The sequence below is a fragment of the Curcuma longa genome, chromosome 11, assembly GCF_044706935.1.
Source record: "Curcuma longa cultivar G26 ecotype Majalengka, Jawa Barat chromosome 11, ITB_CL_G26_1.1, whole genome shotgun sequence".
Classification (NCBI taxonomy): Eukaryota; Viridiplantae; Streptophyta; class Magnoliopsida; order Zingiberales; family Zingiberaceae; genus Curcuma; species Curcuma longa.
In genome coordinates, this window is record NC_133871.1 from 4,586,216 (window position 1) to 4,602,198 (window position 15,983).

Genomic DNA, 15,983 nt, shown 5'->3' on the forward strand with positions numbered 1-15,983 from the left:
GCACCCTCGCGCCAAAGAAACGAACGCCTTCCCTGTTCCGGTCCCGAGAAACGATTCCCGCCGTTGGATCAGGGTGGCGACGCGCGAAAGAGCACATCGGACGGCGACTGGGGGCCTTTTGGTCGTTGGATAACGCTCATTAAACGAACCGGTCAACATCGCCCTGGTTCACATGGAAATTTCTATATCATTCCTAATAATAAAATAAAATAAAATAATATATATATATTGAAAATTTGGAAAAGGAAAAGGAAAAAAAATCTTTGTGAATCAAAATTAAAAGTAGAATAAAATTTTTAAATAAAGGATAAAATGGATTCTGTAGATGTGGTCTCCACTCTCCACCTCTTAAAGCACTTTGTGCTCCATGAAACACATAAATAAATTGAACTCTTTTTAAAAAAGATTTGAGAATCCATACACAAATGTTAGGATGAATTTATTTATAAACCTTTTCTTTAAAATAATAAACATGTACATGACCCAATAATGTCCAGTTGACGCAACATAATCTCATCAACTTGTGGGCGGCCACAAAGCACTTATCTATGGTTCCTTGTAAGGAGAAGCCCCACTTACATGGATCACTTCTGTTTGTGATGTACGCAAAATAATAATAAGCTAATGGCTTGTGGATAAAGAATGCGTCGACATCATCATGCCATCGCTACTTGCTTGTCCGGCTTGCCAAGTGGATGATGCTGGCGAGTTGGACTGGAGGGGGATAGATAGCTTATCTATCAACTGTATCATGTCGTTGAGGCAATGGAGTGGCCCAGAAACCTTTTGTAGAGCTTGGTGGGAAGGGAGTTATGAGTTGTTGTCGCACAAACAGACACCTGTGACAGTGTCAGTGATGATCAAGAAATAGATATGTCTGATTGAGAAAAAATCCATACCTATGTTTCCACCAGATTTCTTCCAGGCGAGGAATGATTGAGAGGAGCCATGGGCAACAACACAAAAGACAAAAAAAACACACACACACAAACACACACAAATAATATAAATTCACTAGTAGGTGCAAATTCCTACAACAACTAAGTAATTATGCTTTTACACTCAGCTTTACAAAATTCCTTCCTCCTTGATTTGATTGTACAATACTAAAAAACAATCTTCCATTTGGAAAACATGTTTTGGCCTTTGGAAACAATTCGGCGAAGCAATAAAGACAGAAAGCTCACAATCAAGCTGTGATCTTTAAAAGAATAAGCTACAGATAGAATTTGGGGGAAACCTAGTCGATAAACACAAAGAAGTGGGATCCCCTCTGCGCCAGAGGATCATCAACTTGATGACAATTGAAGGGATGGGTCTGAATCTGAAGTGAGACTGTAAATAAAAGTAGTCTTTGTCCCACGAGATTACTGCTTGTAGGCCTCAGAAGAGCTGAAGAGCTATTTTGAGTCTGTTTTGCTTCCACTTGGCCAAGTTGTAGAAACTTTCTTTTGTCATGCCAAACTTTTCTTTGAACTCCGCGGAAGATAAGTATGTCTGCAACCAGGACCATATATTTTATATCCAAACAGATTTCCAAACTAAATAGCTTGATGAAAGAGAATTCACCTCTCTCTTGGTCACATCGATATCTTTAGCAGGGTCAGCAGAAGTAGTCTTCAGGCGTTCGTAGGGGAAAATGAGCATCCCTTCTTCATTTTCAGCTTCGCCTTCCTTTGCATCTTTTGTGGGAGTATCAATTTTGCTGCTCAACAGGGTGATGCTTCCCTTGGCATTCACCTCCAGTTTTGGTTTGTTGTTCTCAGGGCTCACTTTAGCATGTGAAAGTCAAAAGTATAATTGGGAAAAGCACAATGCATACTTGGACCATGAAATACTCAAAAGAAATACTTCATGAATACCTTTCAATGATTTGGGGATCATCGACTTTGGTATCATCGTTTCCTTTGGGCGTTCAAAAGAAGCAGATAGGCTAGAAATTGCAGCTGATTTTGGTGCCACTTTTGAAGAATCGAGTAACACTGGTTTTGGAGAAGGTTTTCTTTGGGCTGGAGGAGTTGAAAGATTCCTAGAATTTGGATTCTCAAAGTTGGCAGCAAGTGCATTGAAAGCAGGAGATCTTCCTCTAACACGTACACGTTCTGGGCTGAAGGACATGCTTCTTGAGGAGCGCTGAGATTTGTCAGGAACAGTGGACCTCCCTATATGGGATGTTGAAGTGCGTCGCTTGGGTTTCTGATAGCAAGTAAACATATCAAAAGTGTAAGTTTGTCATTCAATCACATGATATCAATCTTTCTCACTTCAAGGTAATACAACAGGGATTTCAACATTATGGAAAACCAAAAGACCATCAATTGAAAGTGTTTTCAAGATTATGTGATGAAGTTAAAATGGTCTACTGATTCAAGTGGAATGGGTTCTTGATGTAGGAGTTGACATAATCATTGATAGAGTCATAGAGGTGTAATTATCTTTGATCCACAAGGCTTTTTGTCTTGTTTTTATGTGATACTACATGTTTTTTACATCTCTGTTTGTCGCTATGACATTTCTGTACTTAAAAAAACAGCTACTGTATAATTAACAAAATAAACTTATAAATCATTCTATTCATAAGGAAAATGTATTTTTGGTAGGATTTTGGACCGCCAGAGAAACCATTAGCTAGGGTAAGAAATTTACCTCTGATGTAGCCCCATTCTTTACAACTGCCAGCTTCCTTTGAAATGAATTACCATGAATCTGCAACGAAGCAAAAGTGAAGATATTCCATTAGTACTACCTCTGCACCGAGCCACACTTAACTCCAGATGTGAATGGGAGAGCTTACGGCTGATTTCGCACAGTCCCAGTTGAAGAAGCGAGTGAAAAATGGTGGCTCACATCCTTCCACAATTATATACAGTGGTAGTTCTCGTGAGAGATTTTCCATAAGAAAATCTTTTTCTATAAATGTCTGTTAAAAAAGGATCCTGATGAGAATCTCAGGGTATCTGCAAGGAGAAAATAGAAATGAAAGATGTCATACCTCTGCAATGCTTAAAGCTTGCTGCCGGATTTTAGGGTCCAGGTGCTGACCAACCCAAACATATATATCCGAATGACAATCCAGAATGAACATATCTTCAGTCATCAAATCATCTTGGGTGAAGTTGAAAATCTCAGTAACCTGCAACCACAATGCAATCATATTATAGCAGTTTCACTCTATGTTACTCGAGATCCATTTTCAAGAAGGATACTACTTCAGAATACCTACCTTCAGGTTACCTTTGTTTCCCCCATATAAATAGAGCAAAAGTCGGTTTCAGGTACAGAAAAACTGAACTTTAGAACATCTGCTGAACAACAGAGAACACAACCATGTGGGAAAAATAGAAAGTACCTCTAACTTCCTACCTTTTAGGAATGAACATGAGAACAGGTGAGGATCATTTTCTGGTTCTTTTCCAATCTTCTGACTAGGATATTCAGATTTTCCTCCAAGTATACTCCAAAATTGATCAATTTCCGTTCCCTCTTTTTGTGTTTTGGGTTGCACGTTTGGCTGTAAAATTGGAGGTGTATGTCAATGAATATAAAGAAAATATACCAAAAATGTTCTTGGTCAAGCACTGAAACCAGATGCCATAAAAATTGAGAATCTAATAAGCATGGGGGGCAAAAAATAAACTTAAGCATATAAGGAATGAGTCGATAATATAAAATGCTTCTAAATTCCTTCATCTCAAGTGTTCATATGTGAAATTTAAAGATTTGAGAGTGAATGGTAAGGTTTCCATCTCAAAGGTATAGTGAACAAAAGTCAACTGGACTGTAAGGCTATGTTTGGCATTTAAAAAGATATCATCACACCTTAATTAGATCAAGCAGTCTCTCAACTAACTCCTGATCCACAGATGTAGTCAGGCTGCCGGACCATGTGAAAACAGTATTTCCACTGTGAAGTATGTAACAATATGACGAATTCAAAGATGAAGCCACCTGATAAAGAAAAAAAACACGATAATAAAGCATGCTAATATTGAAGTTTATAAAAAACAAGATTGCTTATGCTAGACTCACTGGTTCAACTTGAATTGCTTGCATATTTTCTGGCCCAGATCCTTGTATCCGGAAAAGTGCGACGCCTTCCTCTGAATATGTATCATCGACAAAGCTATTTTCCTCAACAAAGTTCTTGTATCCTGAACTAACCCCACCCTGTCAAGGATGAAACATGAAAAGATCAAGCCAAGTTTCTTAACCACGAAGTAGAACTACTACATGGAAAGGAACTTTTAAGTGTTGTTTTCCAAAAGCTTAAGGTATTAGAAAACATCCAATCTATACAGTTCTATCCTCTAGGTTATGCGGAAAAGAAGACTGCACTGGACTATCCCAATCCGCATTTATATTGATAACACTAGAGCAATTTACTCCAAATGAATGGTGTTCTTTGAAGAATCAAACCTTGAAAACTAGTAAGCGCTGGAAAATAGAGAAGAATTGTATAGGCTCCTTTCCTTCATAAAATCGAACCTGAGGGACAAGAGTGGAACATCGTCAGTATTAATAAATGCATATGGTATACCATGTTTGATGCATAGATATACCAGAACAGCCTGTGACTTCAAATTTTCAACCATTTTGTTAGCAAGTGAGATTGCTGAAGTTCTCTCCTCCTGTAAACAGACACAACAGTGTTCATTATGCTGCCAAGTATACTAATAAATTCCAGTTATTTAAAATCACTGTCAAATATAACCTTAGTTACAAGTTGTCTGTGAACTGAAAAGTTGCAGAGTTGTCTATGAATTGATAAGTTGCTAAAAAAAAGTAAGGACAAAATTATTACATGGACCTTTCTAAGTAGTTTCTAAAAGCCATTCAATTTTACCAGTTTTGACTCCAAACTGAATCAAATATCAGTGTTGGCCTCTCTGCAAACACCCAACAATGTATATGCAAAACTTTGATTAATTCAAGCCTTCTACATAGTTATTCAGTTGAAAAGGATTCAAAAAAAGGGGGGATGTAGGTGATATTTTGGGGGTAAAACAAAAACAAAAGGCAATGAGAGTGCCCTTTTGATGGTTGTGAAAGAAAGGGCATCCTTATGTGTTTTTGCCCAATAGATAATGAAACAAACCCAATGAGAGTGCCCCGTTGATGGTTCTGAAAAAAGGGCATCCTTACGAGTTTTTTCCCAACAAATAATAAACTTCTCATGTCAACAAAAGGGATATTCAATTTGATTGTGCCAAGAATTAATTTGCCCTTCTGACCTTCAACATAAATATGAGGAAAAGCTGCATTGTGCAGATTGCATGCATATGTGAGAACATGTTACATATCATGTTTACTTTTGTTGAATATAAAGTTTCTTAGTAATGTTATTCTAATAAACAAGTGGAAAGTAAGTTGGAAGAACATTTGAAATGAACGAAACCCTACTGGAAAACACTACACCTTCTCAATGAAACTGTTGAGAGAAGCAGGCATGAGCAAACCATAAGATAAATTGATGACCATGGAGTTCATCTATAGGCATTTAGTTGATTCATATATGTATTTGCATGAGAGTCAAAAGGGCTTGTTCAGTAAGGAGATAAACAGCATTGTAGTTTAAGATTTGGTGTCTGGTAGTAACAACCAAAACATACCATGCTTATAAATTATCAAAAACTGATATTAGTTGACACGTGTAATTTCTCCTATGTTGCTCATGTTGATCATACCAACAGAGGACCCACTTCTGTACGTGTTAAGGTGAATTCAAGAAATGTTTCATAATGGAAGAATATTATTGAAGTTAACCAGTATGAATTCATCACGACACACATTGAAGTAAAAAAATTATTTAAAAACCATTTTTAATTCAAATATCTCATTAAAATAATTTTATTAAAAGTAGAAAATTTTAGAGTAAAAGCACATATATATTCATCTTGGGACACTTTACTAAATGTTAAAGCGTGCATAGCATTGGCATACTAAAGTATAGTATAATAAACTTTTAATTAAATTGACTATCTAATTGCAATAATGTTATTTTAAAAAAATAAAATAAGTGAAGAGTAAAGTCATCTGCATTTATCTTGGCTCACATCAAGCATTTAAATAATTGAATATATTTGTCATTTAGACCTCTAAAACCAATTGATAATTAGAGCGCCGAACCCAACAAAAATAAATGAGCCTAGTGATTGCTAAGCAAGCTCAAAATTTCAAAATTAAAGATTACCTCATTGCTCTTTTTTCCTAACCAAGTACCAATAAGATTTTCATCTTTGATTTCACCAGGATATGCATATTGGAAGATATAGCAATCCCCACTGTAGAATTTACACTGATCCGACGATGAAAGAAGATTCTTGTCCTTACCATTTATGCGCCAAACCTGTACATCATAGCAAAATGAATAATTTAGCATATATAGTGAGGAATATGACCTGCAGAGAACAGACAGAATCTTTTTGGGTTAAAAAGTCAACAGCACTTGTAAATTGCCAGTGCAATCGATGTATGGTTGCGGTTCATCTTGGACAGGAGAATCTTTGTTAAGGCCCTTCACATTTAGTCCTTGTCGCTTAAGAAATGCTGCCAACAGAAGTAATAACCCCTTCATTGAAGTGCTTACTCTCAAACAAGAGCAAATAATGAGGGCAGAAATCCAATGAAATAGATCTGTTTGTACTGACCTGCAACTTTACCCCGACTCTCCTCAGATACAACTGCATCATTTTTCTGTGGCCATTGGTCAAACTTTGATCGAAATGTCACTGTCTCAAATCCCTCAATGATCCGAATCACACGTGCATGTGGCCTGGGAGGTTCAAGTAGTAATTCCTGTGTAACATAATCATGTTAAATGTAGAATATCATTAATAGGTTTCTGGCTTCAAGAAAAGATTATATTATGGGACCAAGGGTCCCCTTGTTGTTCCTCTGACTTCTCCTCCCTTTAGTTAATAATCTTTTTGTGTGTGAATAAAAAAAAATCATAATTGAATAATGTTTTGGAGAATTAAAAGTTGGAGAAGCAAATCTCACTTCAGCTGCAGAACTAGCAGCTTTCCTTTGTGCAAGGGATGTACTTCGGCCCATCCACAAATATATTTCAGTGCCACAATCTAACAAGTAACACTTATAAGTGTCTAACAATTTCCTTGTCAATGATTCAGCTTCAACAGGCGAAGTTTGTCCTTTGTCAACACTGGAAAGCACAAGATTTCCACATCAGGAATCAGTAACAACTCATAAACTGTAGGATTATTCTCATGTCAATTTACCATAACAACTTCATATAAGACGAGTATGCCTTCCTGTCACCTTCAGAAGCTACCTTCCTGGGTAGGGGAGCAAAACCTCCAAAATAACCCCAAAATTCTCCAGCATCAGCATCAGCCATCATCTTCCCATCCTCTGCTCAGAAAGAATTAGTGAGCAAATTTTCTATTGCCAGCACATCAACATATAAACAGAACCATCTTACCAACAGCTGCCACCTCACACTTCCCTTCATGGTAAGTATCTTTGAGGTATTGCACAACTTCAAGAGACTTAGCCCTTTCTTGAATTGAAGAATTTGATCCATTAAACTGGAATATCTTGGATGTAGTATCCAGGATGAATATGTCATCATGATTGAGAGACGACCGAGCAAAAGGCACCTGGTTACAATAGCAAAAGCAGAACAAAATAAAACAACAAAACCAAAATAAAATGTAATAACTAGTACATAGATCTAGAAGATCAACTTGCCTCCTTGACATTAACAACATGCTTTCCACTGCAAACAAATAAGCGTGTCACATGCTCCTGTGCATTGATCTCTGTATGCTTAAACCCAGACGAAATTCCTCCTTGCTGTGGTATTATACATGGTCTAAAATAAGAAAGGAATTTCTCTGTCTCATGACCTTGTACTTCACGATATTGAACAGCACGTCCTCCAAGAGCTGCATCAAGCTCAATTGTTTTGATTGCAGCAGTCCCAGCTTCATCCTATTTGTAAAAATAATAGATGAATTTTTTGAACAATTGTTGCCAATCTGTTCAAACAAAGAACTGAAGAATATGGCTACAGTGACTTCCAACTGACCTGACTAGTGTCTTTACCAAGCCAATAGTGAATATCATGCTGAAGAGAACCATTTTTAAGTGCAGTTGTCTGGCCAGATAATAAGTAGTTTTGTGAATGACCATGCGCATGCAACATATAGAAAGAAAAAGCCATCAACTATTCAAGGATAAAAAATGTAGGCCTATGCAACTAACTTTCCTGTAGAAATATGCTAAGTATTAACAGTAAAGAAGCCATCATCCACAAAGAAGTATAATTAGGTACCTTCAAAATCACATATGAATCTCCAGTGAAAAACTTTCCATGAGAGGAGCTTTCCACAAGGACTGGGCAAAAATTTTCTATCCTCCATATCTCTAGTCCACTGTGGGTTGTTAAGAAATACTTGACCAAGATATGCATATGTTGACTCCCTTGTTGGTAGGACTTAGAAATCTTGTGTGTTGGGCCTCCTTTTAAACACAACAATGTATTTGCAAACACCAAAACAATGAGAGGCAACATATGTAGATAGACAGCTATGTTTTGCATAGATTTTCCCCCATGTTACAAATTATTTATTTATATCAAAGGTAAACTGTATAGATTCAATTATTTCAAAATAAATAAGACCATAAAAGTCACATGACATGGATACGCCTTTTGCCCGGCTCCTTGGAAAGCTGGATCCACATCTTTCAATGACACTGCCATCCTTGAAGGACTAAGTTTCAATGTTTTCAGCTACAAGAAGCAAATTCTGCAAAATTACATGCACATGTAATTGAGCAATAATTTATTTTATATCTGAATGGACAAACAAAATATCAACTTTTCTGCACAAAATGTGCAATGCTCGAATATTTTTTTATATCAAAATTACGTCAGATTTTGGGCATCACTTGTTGATTGTAATAGTTGCCTTGAACGCCTATGGATGTTTCACTAAACTGATGGTTAACACAAAAGTAAGCAGCAATTGCCTAATCATGATGAGCACTAGTATGTTACTATGAGAATTTGCATGAGGCAACCACTTATAAGGATGTAATTGAAGCTTATGGTATAGGAATATCTTGAACCTCAGCAAAGGTCATGGCATCAAAGGTTGCTTATGAGGATAATTTATTTTCAATACCATAATGCTTCACCAAGTCCACTACTGAAAGTAGATTTCTTTGCATAACTTGTTTACTGTGATCAGGGTGCAATCACAGAGAAAGCTGCTTGAGTAATAACTTATGGTCCAGATAAGAATTTACAATAAGGTCACTCCGCTAAACCACAGACTATGTAGTCCCAAATAATAATAGGAAAGCCATAACCAAAACGAAGAATCACAAAAGCACGAGATCTGATGGAGAAAGATGGGCAAAACTTTTGGATCAACAACTTATTTAACTCTATCAGATATACACGTAGAATCGATGCCGATCTGTACTATAAAAAACCTAAGTGATCTAATATCATATCCATAGATCTTTCCGATCCACTGAACTTCCCGATGGCCGATTTCGGAACGATCAACTACAATCTCCAGATTATAATTCCAATTCACGTAAAAAAATGTTCGTGAAGTTGTGGTTTTGAAGAAAAATACAAACTAAGTTCTTCACAACAGTAATCCGGCAAACCACACCCTGATCACTCAAGCCAGCACAAGACAAGCACTGATCCAGTTTCTTGCCTTAACATAGCTCCTCGGCTTGTCCATCCCCATTCCCAAGACAACCCAAAGATTTCCACAAGCAAATCTAGATCGGCCCCCGTGGCGGGGAAGTCAACTCAACGACTACCAAGGCAACTGCCGCGAATCTCAATACCCACCATTTTTCCCCCTAAAACGGAAAGGAGAAAAAAAACACAGCAAATGGCGACAGAAAAATCGAATTGAATTAGGAATCACACACGATGTAGCTCGAATCCCGCTGCGGCTGGTTCGAATTCAGGCAGAGGGACGCAGGAAGACGACGGAGTGAAATCGATCGATCGATCGCGGCGACGAAGCGAGACGAGAAAGGTCGGTCGGTGGGTCGTCGAAAGGAAGGCGAACGAACGATGGTGGCCTGCGAGATTATCACTAGTGGAGTTTGAAAGCGAAGTGGGGCCCAGTGCCGCTCTGTAACCATGAATTAAATTTAATCTAATTATTGCATCTATAACCTCCTCCTCCTCCTCTTCGGAGGCGCTTTTTAGACGCGAAGAGAAGAGAAGAGCGAGGAGGCGACGATCACCGTCCACCGGGGGGTGACAAAAAAGACGCCACCTACTCACAGGGACGTCTGGTGGGGCCCCTCATCCCCGCCACCCGCCGAAAGTGGTCACCCTACGGCGTCGGACACCTCACAAGTTGAAGACGCCGCCACTTCACGGCCCCGCGCCATGCAACCAATGAGTGGCCTGGGTATTCTTGTGGTGGAACTTGGAAGTACCGTGGCTTCGAGATCGGCATTGTTACTTAGTAAGGCAATTATTAATATTTTGATTTTTTTTAAAATATATATATATAATTTTTTCACGTCGGCCTCATTGTTCGCCAGGTAGATTCTCTGGAATCTGAATTCTGGGATCCTATCGCTTGCCCGACAGGAAACGATGTCCAATGCTGACGTGCTTTCTCGGTATTGGGGAAAAAATGTGGGTCCACCAGACGGTCCACATGTCTGTGTTTCGGTCCAGGCCACCGAGTCTCCCGTGTCCCTGCCCCGTCTATCCATGCCGTGTCCGAGCCGGCACGACACGATGTGTCCAGGATTCGACCCAACTTATTAATAAAATATAAATATTAATTAAAAGTGCTACTAATTGCATAAATATGACAGTTGTAATTTCTTATTATCGTTTAATAATGTTATCAAATATTAGCATGTTAATATTTTTATTAATTTTTTAAAAGCATAACTTGAACAAATCTAGATCAAATAGTCTGGCTAGGTAAGATCCATTTATTTGATTAACAGCCAAGTAACTAATTTAAATCATAGTAAAACAGTCAAAATATTTAATTAACAAATTTCATATTATATTTTTGTGTTTTCCCCGATAACAATTCCTATTTATGAATTTAATTTCACCCATATTTGATAATTTTGGATGGAGATAAAGTTTAAATGAATAAAAAAATATTTTTAGATTTACTTCAAAGGGAAGGGAGTTAGAAATTTTAATTTTATATATTATTTTCAATTGAAATTGTAGTAAATACAGCTTGATGGCATATGACACAATTAAATAAGAAAAATACATACAAAATTAATGGGAAAAGAAAAAATCGTAAATTAATTGGCAAGTCAATATCATTAAACTTCGAGCACACGATACTTCAAGCTTTCAGCTTTTTCACCCACTTGACCGAGTGCCAGTCCAATTTCAACGGACGTGCATCGAGTGATCGGTTGACCAACCAACAGGAGTTGACCTACCTATTTTGTTCATCGATCACGAATCTTTAATAGATCTGATTCCAATTTCTTTAATTCATTACACATAAGAAAAAAGCCAGAATATTCAAGTTTCGCGTTTCCCGCACGACGGCCTCGTGTCGGGCGGTCAACGCTCGGGAAGGCGCAGTGGAGGCGGCGACGATCCAACGGACCGTGTTTTTTTCCCGGCGCGAATCTTGGCGTGAGATTCGCGTTGCCTTCCCCGCTACGACTTCTTGGCGAGGTCAACACGCGACTTCGGCGACTTTTTTGATTGTGTGTTCCTTGACATTGCGGTTTGGATCTGATCCCTCGATCTCCGCCCGCTAGCACGCAACCCTTTCCTTACGTTTCAAAATCCTATTGGCTGACACGGTCAACTCGTGTCCCGGAAACCGCACTGGACGAGGCGGTTTTGCTTTACGATTCGTGTGTTCGGAGATCGGACGGTGGATCTATACTACCTTATCGTGTTGCAGCGGATCCTGTAGAAAAAAAGTACTCAGAGTTCGGTCAACTTGTGGGTGGGAATATATATATAAATTGCAGCATCGAGTGGAGCAATAAACATACTTTTTAAAAAGTATTTTTCTTTTTTTCAAAGTTGACTTTGAAAGATAACGCATATTGTTTACTTTATTCTTAATTAGAAAAAAAAAATCCGTAAAATTGGAAACTCTGAGGGGGGTTTTGAAATTAATGCGGTCAGTCGATATATCATAAGCCGCTCGCTTCGTTGCCCACTCGGTTTTTGATCGTCTTCTCTTCTTGATTGACTTGGTCGTGAGGAAGGTCTCTTGGATCTAACCTCGACCGTCCGATTGAGCTTTTGGAAGGATGATGGCCGTCGATCTGCAGGGCCGAGGGGAGATGGACGACGTGAGGGCGGTGAAGGAGGCGGCCGGCGCCGGGTTGCGTAGCTTGGAGAACCTCGCCTTCCAGCTCTCCCTCCAGCGGTCTTCCGCTGACTGCCGCGAGATCCCCGACCTCACCGTCTCCAAGCTCAAGAAGGTGATCTCCGTGCTTAATCGCACCGGCCACGCTCGGTTCCGCCGCGGCCCCGTCGCTGCTGCGCCAGCCGTCGGCGTTCACGAGGGCTTCAGCGGGACCCCGGAGCCGACGAAGGCGGAGGCCCAGACGGCGCCGGCGCCGCCGCAGCGCCCGATGGTCGCGCCTAAGGCTCTAACCTTGGACTTCGCGAAATCCACCGCGGACCACGCCGACACCGCGCTCACCCTCAGCTTCAGCACTTCCGCCACCTCCTCCTCAGCCAACTCCTCCTTTCTATCGTCCCTCACCGGCGACGGCAGCGTCTCTAACGGCAAGATAGGTCCGATCATCCTCGCGGCGGCACCCGTACCAGCCCCCGCCACCGCGGCCCTCTCCTCCGGGAGGCCGCCTCTCGCCTCCTCCCACAAGAAAATCTGCCTCGGCGAAGGGCACAGCCACGCGCATACTTCCCTATCGGGGAAGCACGCCGGCGGCCGCTGCCACTGCTCCAAGAAAAAGTAAATAAAGATCCCCAATTCCCCCTCTTTCCTCATCCTCCTCCTTCTCCAAGAAAAGTTTTTTTAAATCTAACTTTCGTCGCCCTCATCGTCCGCAGGAAACCCCGCGTGAAGAAGATCATACGCGTGCCGTCGATCAGCTCGCGCAACGCCGACATACCGGCCGACGAGTACTCGTGGCGCAAGTACGGCCAGAAGCCGATCAAGGGCTCCCCTTACCCCAGGTAACTAAGCTCCCCCCTACACCCCATAATTCTACCGTCCAATCTTTACCGCTGAACGCGTGGTCTGACCGTCCGCTCACCGTCGCAGGGGCTACTACAAGTGCAGCAGCGTACGCGGGTGCCCGGCGAGAAAGCACGTGGAGCGAGCTCCGGAGGACCCCTCGATGCTGATCGTGACGTACGAAGGGGAGCACCGCCACGCCGCCGCCGCCCCTGCCGCCGCCGACCCGCGCAGCCATCTCATCCGCTCGTCGCCGGTCGTACAACCCTTTTGTAAATTCGGGAACTAATGTTTTCTTTTTGTAAAAAAAAAAAAAACCTAATGTAGAGCGATCGGGATCTGTCAAAGTTTGGCAGCTTGTGGGATGGATCCAACATCAAATCTATTAAAAAAGAAAACAAAATCTCTAGAAATTCGTCGCGTTTGATCCGTTTCGAGCGGTGGCAACTTGATCGAACGCGGAGTGGGTCAAAGCTGACGGCGACGGCGGCGGCGATCGCGGCGGTGGAGTTGGTGGGCGGGACGTCATGTCGTCGACCTCAGTCGGGTCAATGGTGGCGGGTCCCGGTGTGGTCCCCGCGCCTGCCTCATCGGTCGCCGTTGACGTCCACGGCTGGTTTAGTCGGTCAAAAGGATTTGTCGCGACTCGGATTAGCATTGATTGGAGGAATCAATTACCAAATATTAATTATGATACATTTCAATGCCTTCACGCCATGGAACGAACCTTCCTTGTGTCTTTCGTGATCTCTTTCCTGATCTCGCACGCAATTTTTGCATAAATAAGATAATGGATTTATATACTAATTTTTACAATTTCATACTCCTAATGATATATGCATATTTTAAATTTTAAATTTAAAAAAACATAAAATAATATTAATAACAAATTAAATAATAAAACTTACAATGATCTTCTAATTTTTTTCACTTTTACATTAGATATTAAATAATAAAAAATAAATTTTTTTATTAAACTTCTTTTATATTTTTAAAATTTAAATTGAAGCTCTAAAATAAAAAAATACGGATAAATTAAGAGATTATCATATAATTTTTTTAAAAAAAATTAAGCTTTTCAATATTGTCAATGATTTTTTATATAAAAGTTCTTGAAGAAATAATTAATTTTTTATATTTTTTTATCCAATTAGACTCAATTTCGTTTTATTTAAATATAAAAAGTTAATGATAATACAGTAATATTAAATTAGATTATAATATCATTTAAGTTGAATTAAATAATATTAAATTATATTTAATTCTTTATAATTTTAATTGTGTGATTATTTAACAACCATATAATCAAAATTAATCATGATAATTTGAAAATCAAACGGATCTTAAATTAATCCTTTGCCTAATCCACTTGGGTGGAATCCATTAATTTGCTTCATGTGCAAGCCTAATACATTGAGACCCTCCACTTAATTAAGATTGTGTTTTAAATAAATTAAAGGCAAGCAATCTAAAAGATAAAAGAAAAGATCGGAAAGTCAACTTTAAGATTGCCAGGCTTGAAAGGTATTCTCCAACTTTGAATTTGTTTAAAAAAAGACAAAAAAAAAAAAAGGCTTCTGGTGTTCCTTCCTTTTCTCAGAAGTCAAACTTTTTGACTTTTGATACAATAAAGCAATATGTGAGCACGTTTTAGCACATTATTTTTCTAAAGTATTTTAAATTTATATTAATAGCATTTTGCACATTATTGCTCAACAATCTACTGCCCATTTGACAATTTCAATATAATTTATGAGCTAAAATTAATGTGCCCTCAAAGTATAACTGAGTTGGTTACGATAAAATAGATTTGTAGAATAGGATAAAAGTTCGAATCTCGACGAAGTCGAACAATACCTTCCTCTGTCGTGATCAAAAAAAAATAAATTATTATTATTATTTTTGTTATTAAGCTATTGAAGGACCAAGCGGAATACACGGTCATGAGCAAGAAGAGATCACTCCAATCCAAGAGATCACTCCAATTAGATATCAGATTCGAGTGATAGGCTAGAGGTTCCCGCCCTAGTGCATGCACCAATGCCATTGAGACCGATGGTCATTATTTAGCGATCGATATTATAATTTCGTCACTAAATAGAGATCGATTATAATCAATCATTAATTTAGCTACCAATTACAAATTGATCACAATTTTAACAATAAAATTTATATTCGATCGCTAATTTAGCGATGAAATTTATTTAATCGCTTAATTTAGCAATGGAACTTATATTCGATCGCTATTTCAGCGACGAAATTTATATTTTATCGTTAATTTTGAATTGGACAAGATCTATATGGTTCGGGAAGGTTCGGTCTCTAAAATAACGATCAAATCAAGATTCAATCTCTAAAAATAGCAACTGAAGATCGGTCGGTCGCTACATTAAGCGATCGATCGGTGTTCGGTTGCTACATATAGCGACCGCTCAATCTTCGATCGCTATTTGTAGGTTCAGTCGCTATTTTTAGCGATCGATTTAACCAAGGTTCGGTCGCCAACTGATCCTGAAGCGTAATCGCCGCCTGCTGACCCCCATCTATTTACCTTGAAGCATAGTCGTCGCCTGCTGACCCCGCCCTGCTGACCCTAAAACGGAGGATTAAACTGAGGATGAGAACGATCTACTCTAGATTCACATATTTCAAAACAATTTAGAAAGAGACATATTGGAGAGAAGAGAGACGGAGAAGAATAGAAGAACACGAGAAGAATTAACACATATATATAATAACCACAGCTGTCTCGCCCTCCATCGTATCCCACTATCGGATAATAACGTCATCGCCTCCTCCCAAGAACAATGTAAGTTT

General features: G+C 39.4%; 2 protein-coding genes across 3 annotated transcripts in view; one reads left to right on the forward strand and one right to left on the reverse strand.

The window, feature by feature from the left end:
• Positions 1 to 991: 991 nt before the first annotated feature.
• Positions 992 to 10,066, reverse strand: LOC141838779 (villin-3-like). Of its 2 annotated transcripts, XM_074726357.1 has the most exons (23): positions 9,922 to 10,066; positions 8,670 to 8,771; positions 8,297 to 8,396; positions 8,051 to 8,119; positions 7,711 to 7,953; positions 7,442 to 7,619; positions 7,239 to 7,371; positions 7,000 to 7,162; positions 6,648 to 6,795; positions 6,446 to 6,546; positions 6,191 to 6,346; positions 4,560 to 4,628; positions 4,417 to 4,485; positions 4,030 to 4,167; positions 3,820 to 3,948; positions 3,364 to 3,511; positions 3,224 to 3,234; positions 2,993 to 3,133; positions 2,795 to 2,920; positions 2,647 to 2,706; positions 1,863 to 2,196; positions 1,570 to 1,772; positions 992 to 1,497 (listed from the first exon to the last, which is right to left on the reverse strand). In XM_074726357.1, exons 2-23 carry the CDS (start codon positions 8,723 to 8,725, stop codon positions 1,384 to 1,386), a joined length of 2,889 nt encoding a protein of 962 aa, XP_074582458.1. In that variant the 5' UTR covers positions 8,726 to 8,771; positions 9,922 to 10,066; the 3' UTR covers positions 992 to 1,383. The 2 variants fall into 2 exon arrangements, with proteins under 2 accessions (XP_074582458.1, XP_074582457.1); XM_074726356.1 differs by lacking the exon at positions 3,224 to 3,234 and having other exon boundaries at positions 3,350 to 3,511; positions 9,920 to 10,066.
• Positions 10,067 to 12,164: 2,098 nt separating this feature from the next.
• Positions 12,165 to 15,983, forward strand: part of LOC141836993 (WRKY transcription factor WRKY51-like) — an 11,208-nt gene continuing 7,389 nt past the window's right edge. The window contains exons 1-3 of the mRNA XM_074724485.1: positions 12,165 to 12,941; positions 13,040 to 13,165; positions 13,254 to 13,438. Coding sequence (XP_074580586.1) covers positions 12,271 to 12,941; positions 13,040 to 13,165; positions 13,254 to 13,438 — 982 coding nt within the window. The 5' untranslated portion in view covers positions 12,165 to 12,270. The remainder of the gene's footprint in view (positions 12,942 to 13,039; positions 13,166 to 13,253; positions 13,439 to 15,983) is intronic.

Coding starts and splice junctions, on each gene's coding strand:
- LOC141838779 (XM_074726356.1), bottom strand. CDS start 8,725: ATGGCAGTGTCATTGAAAGATGTGGATCCAGCTTTCCAAGGAGCCGGG. Junction 8,397..8,669: donor CAAGGAGCCGGGCAAAAGGC/GTATCCATGTCA, acceptor AACAACCCACAG/TGGACTAGAGATATGGAGGA. Junction 2,921..2,992: donor AAGCTTTAAGCATTGCAGAG/GTATGACATCTT, acceptor CTTTTTTAACAG/ACATTTATAGAAAAAGATTT.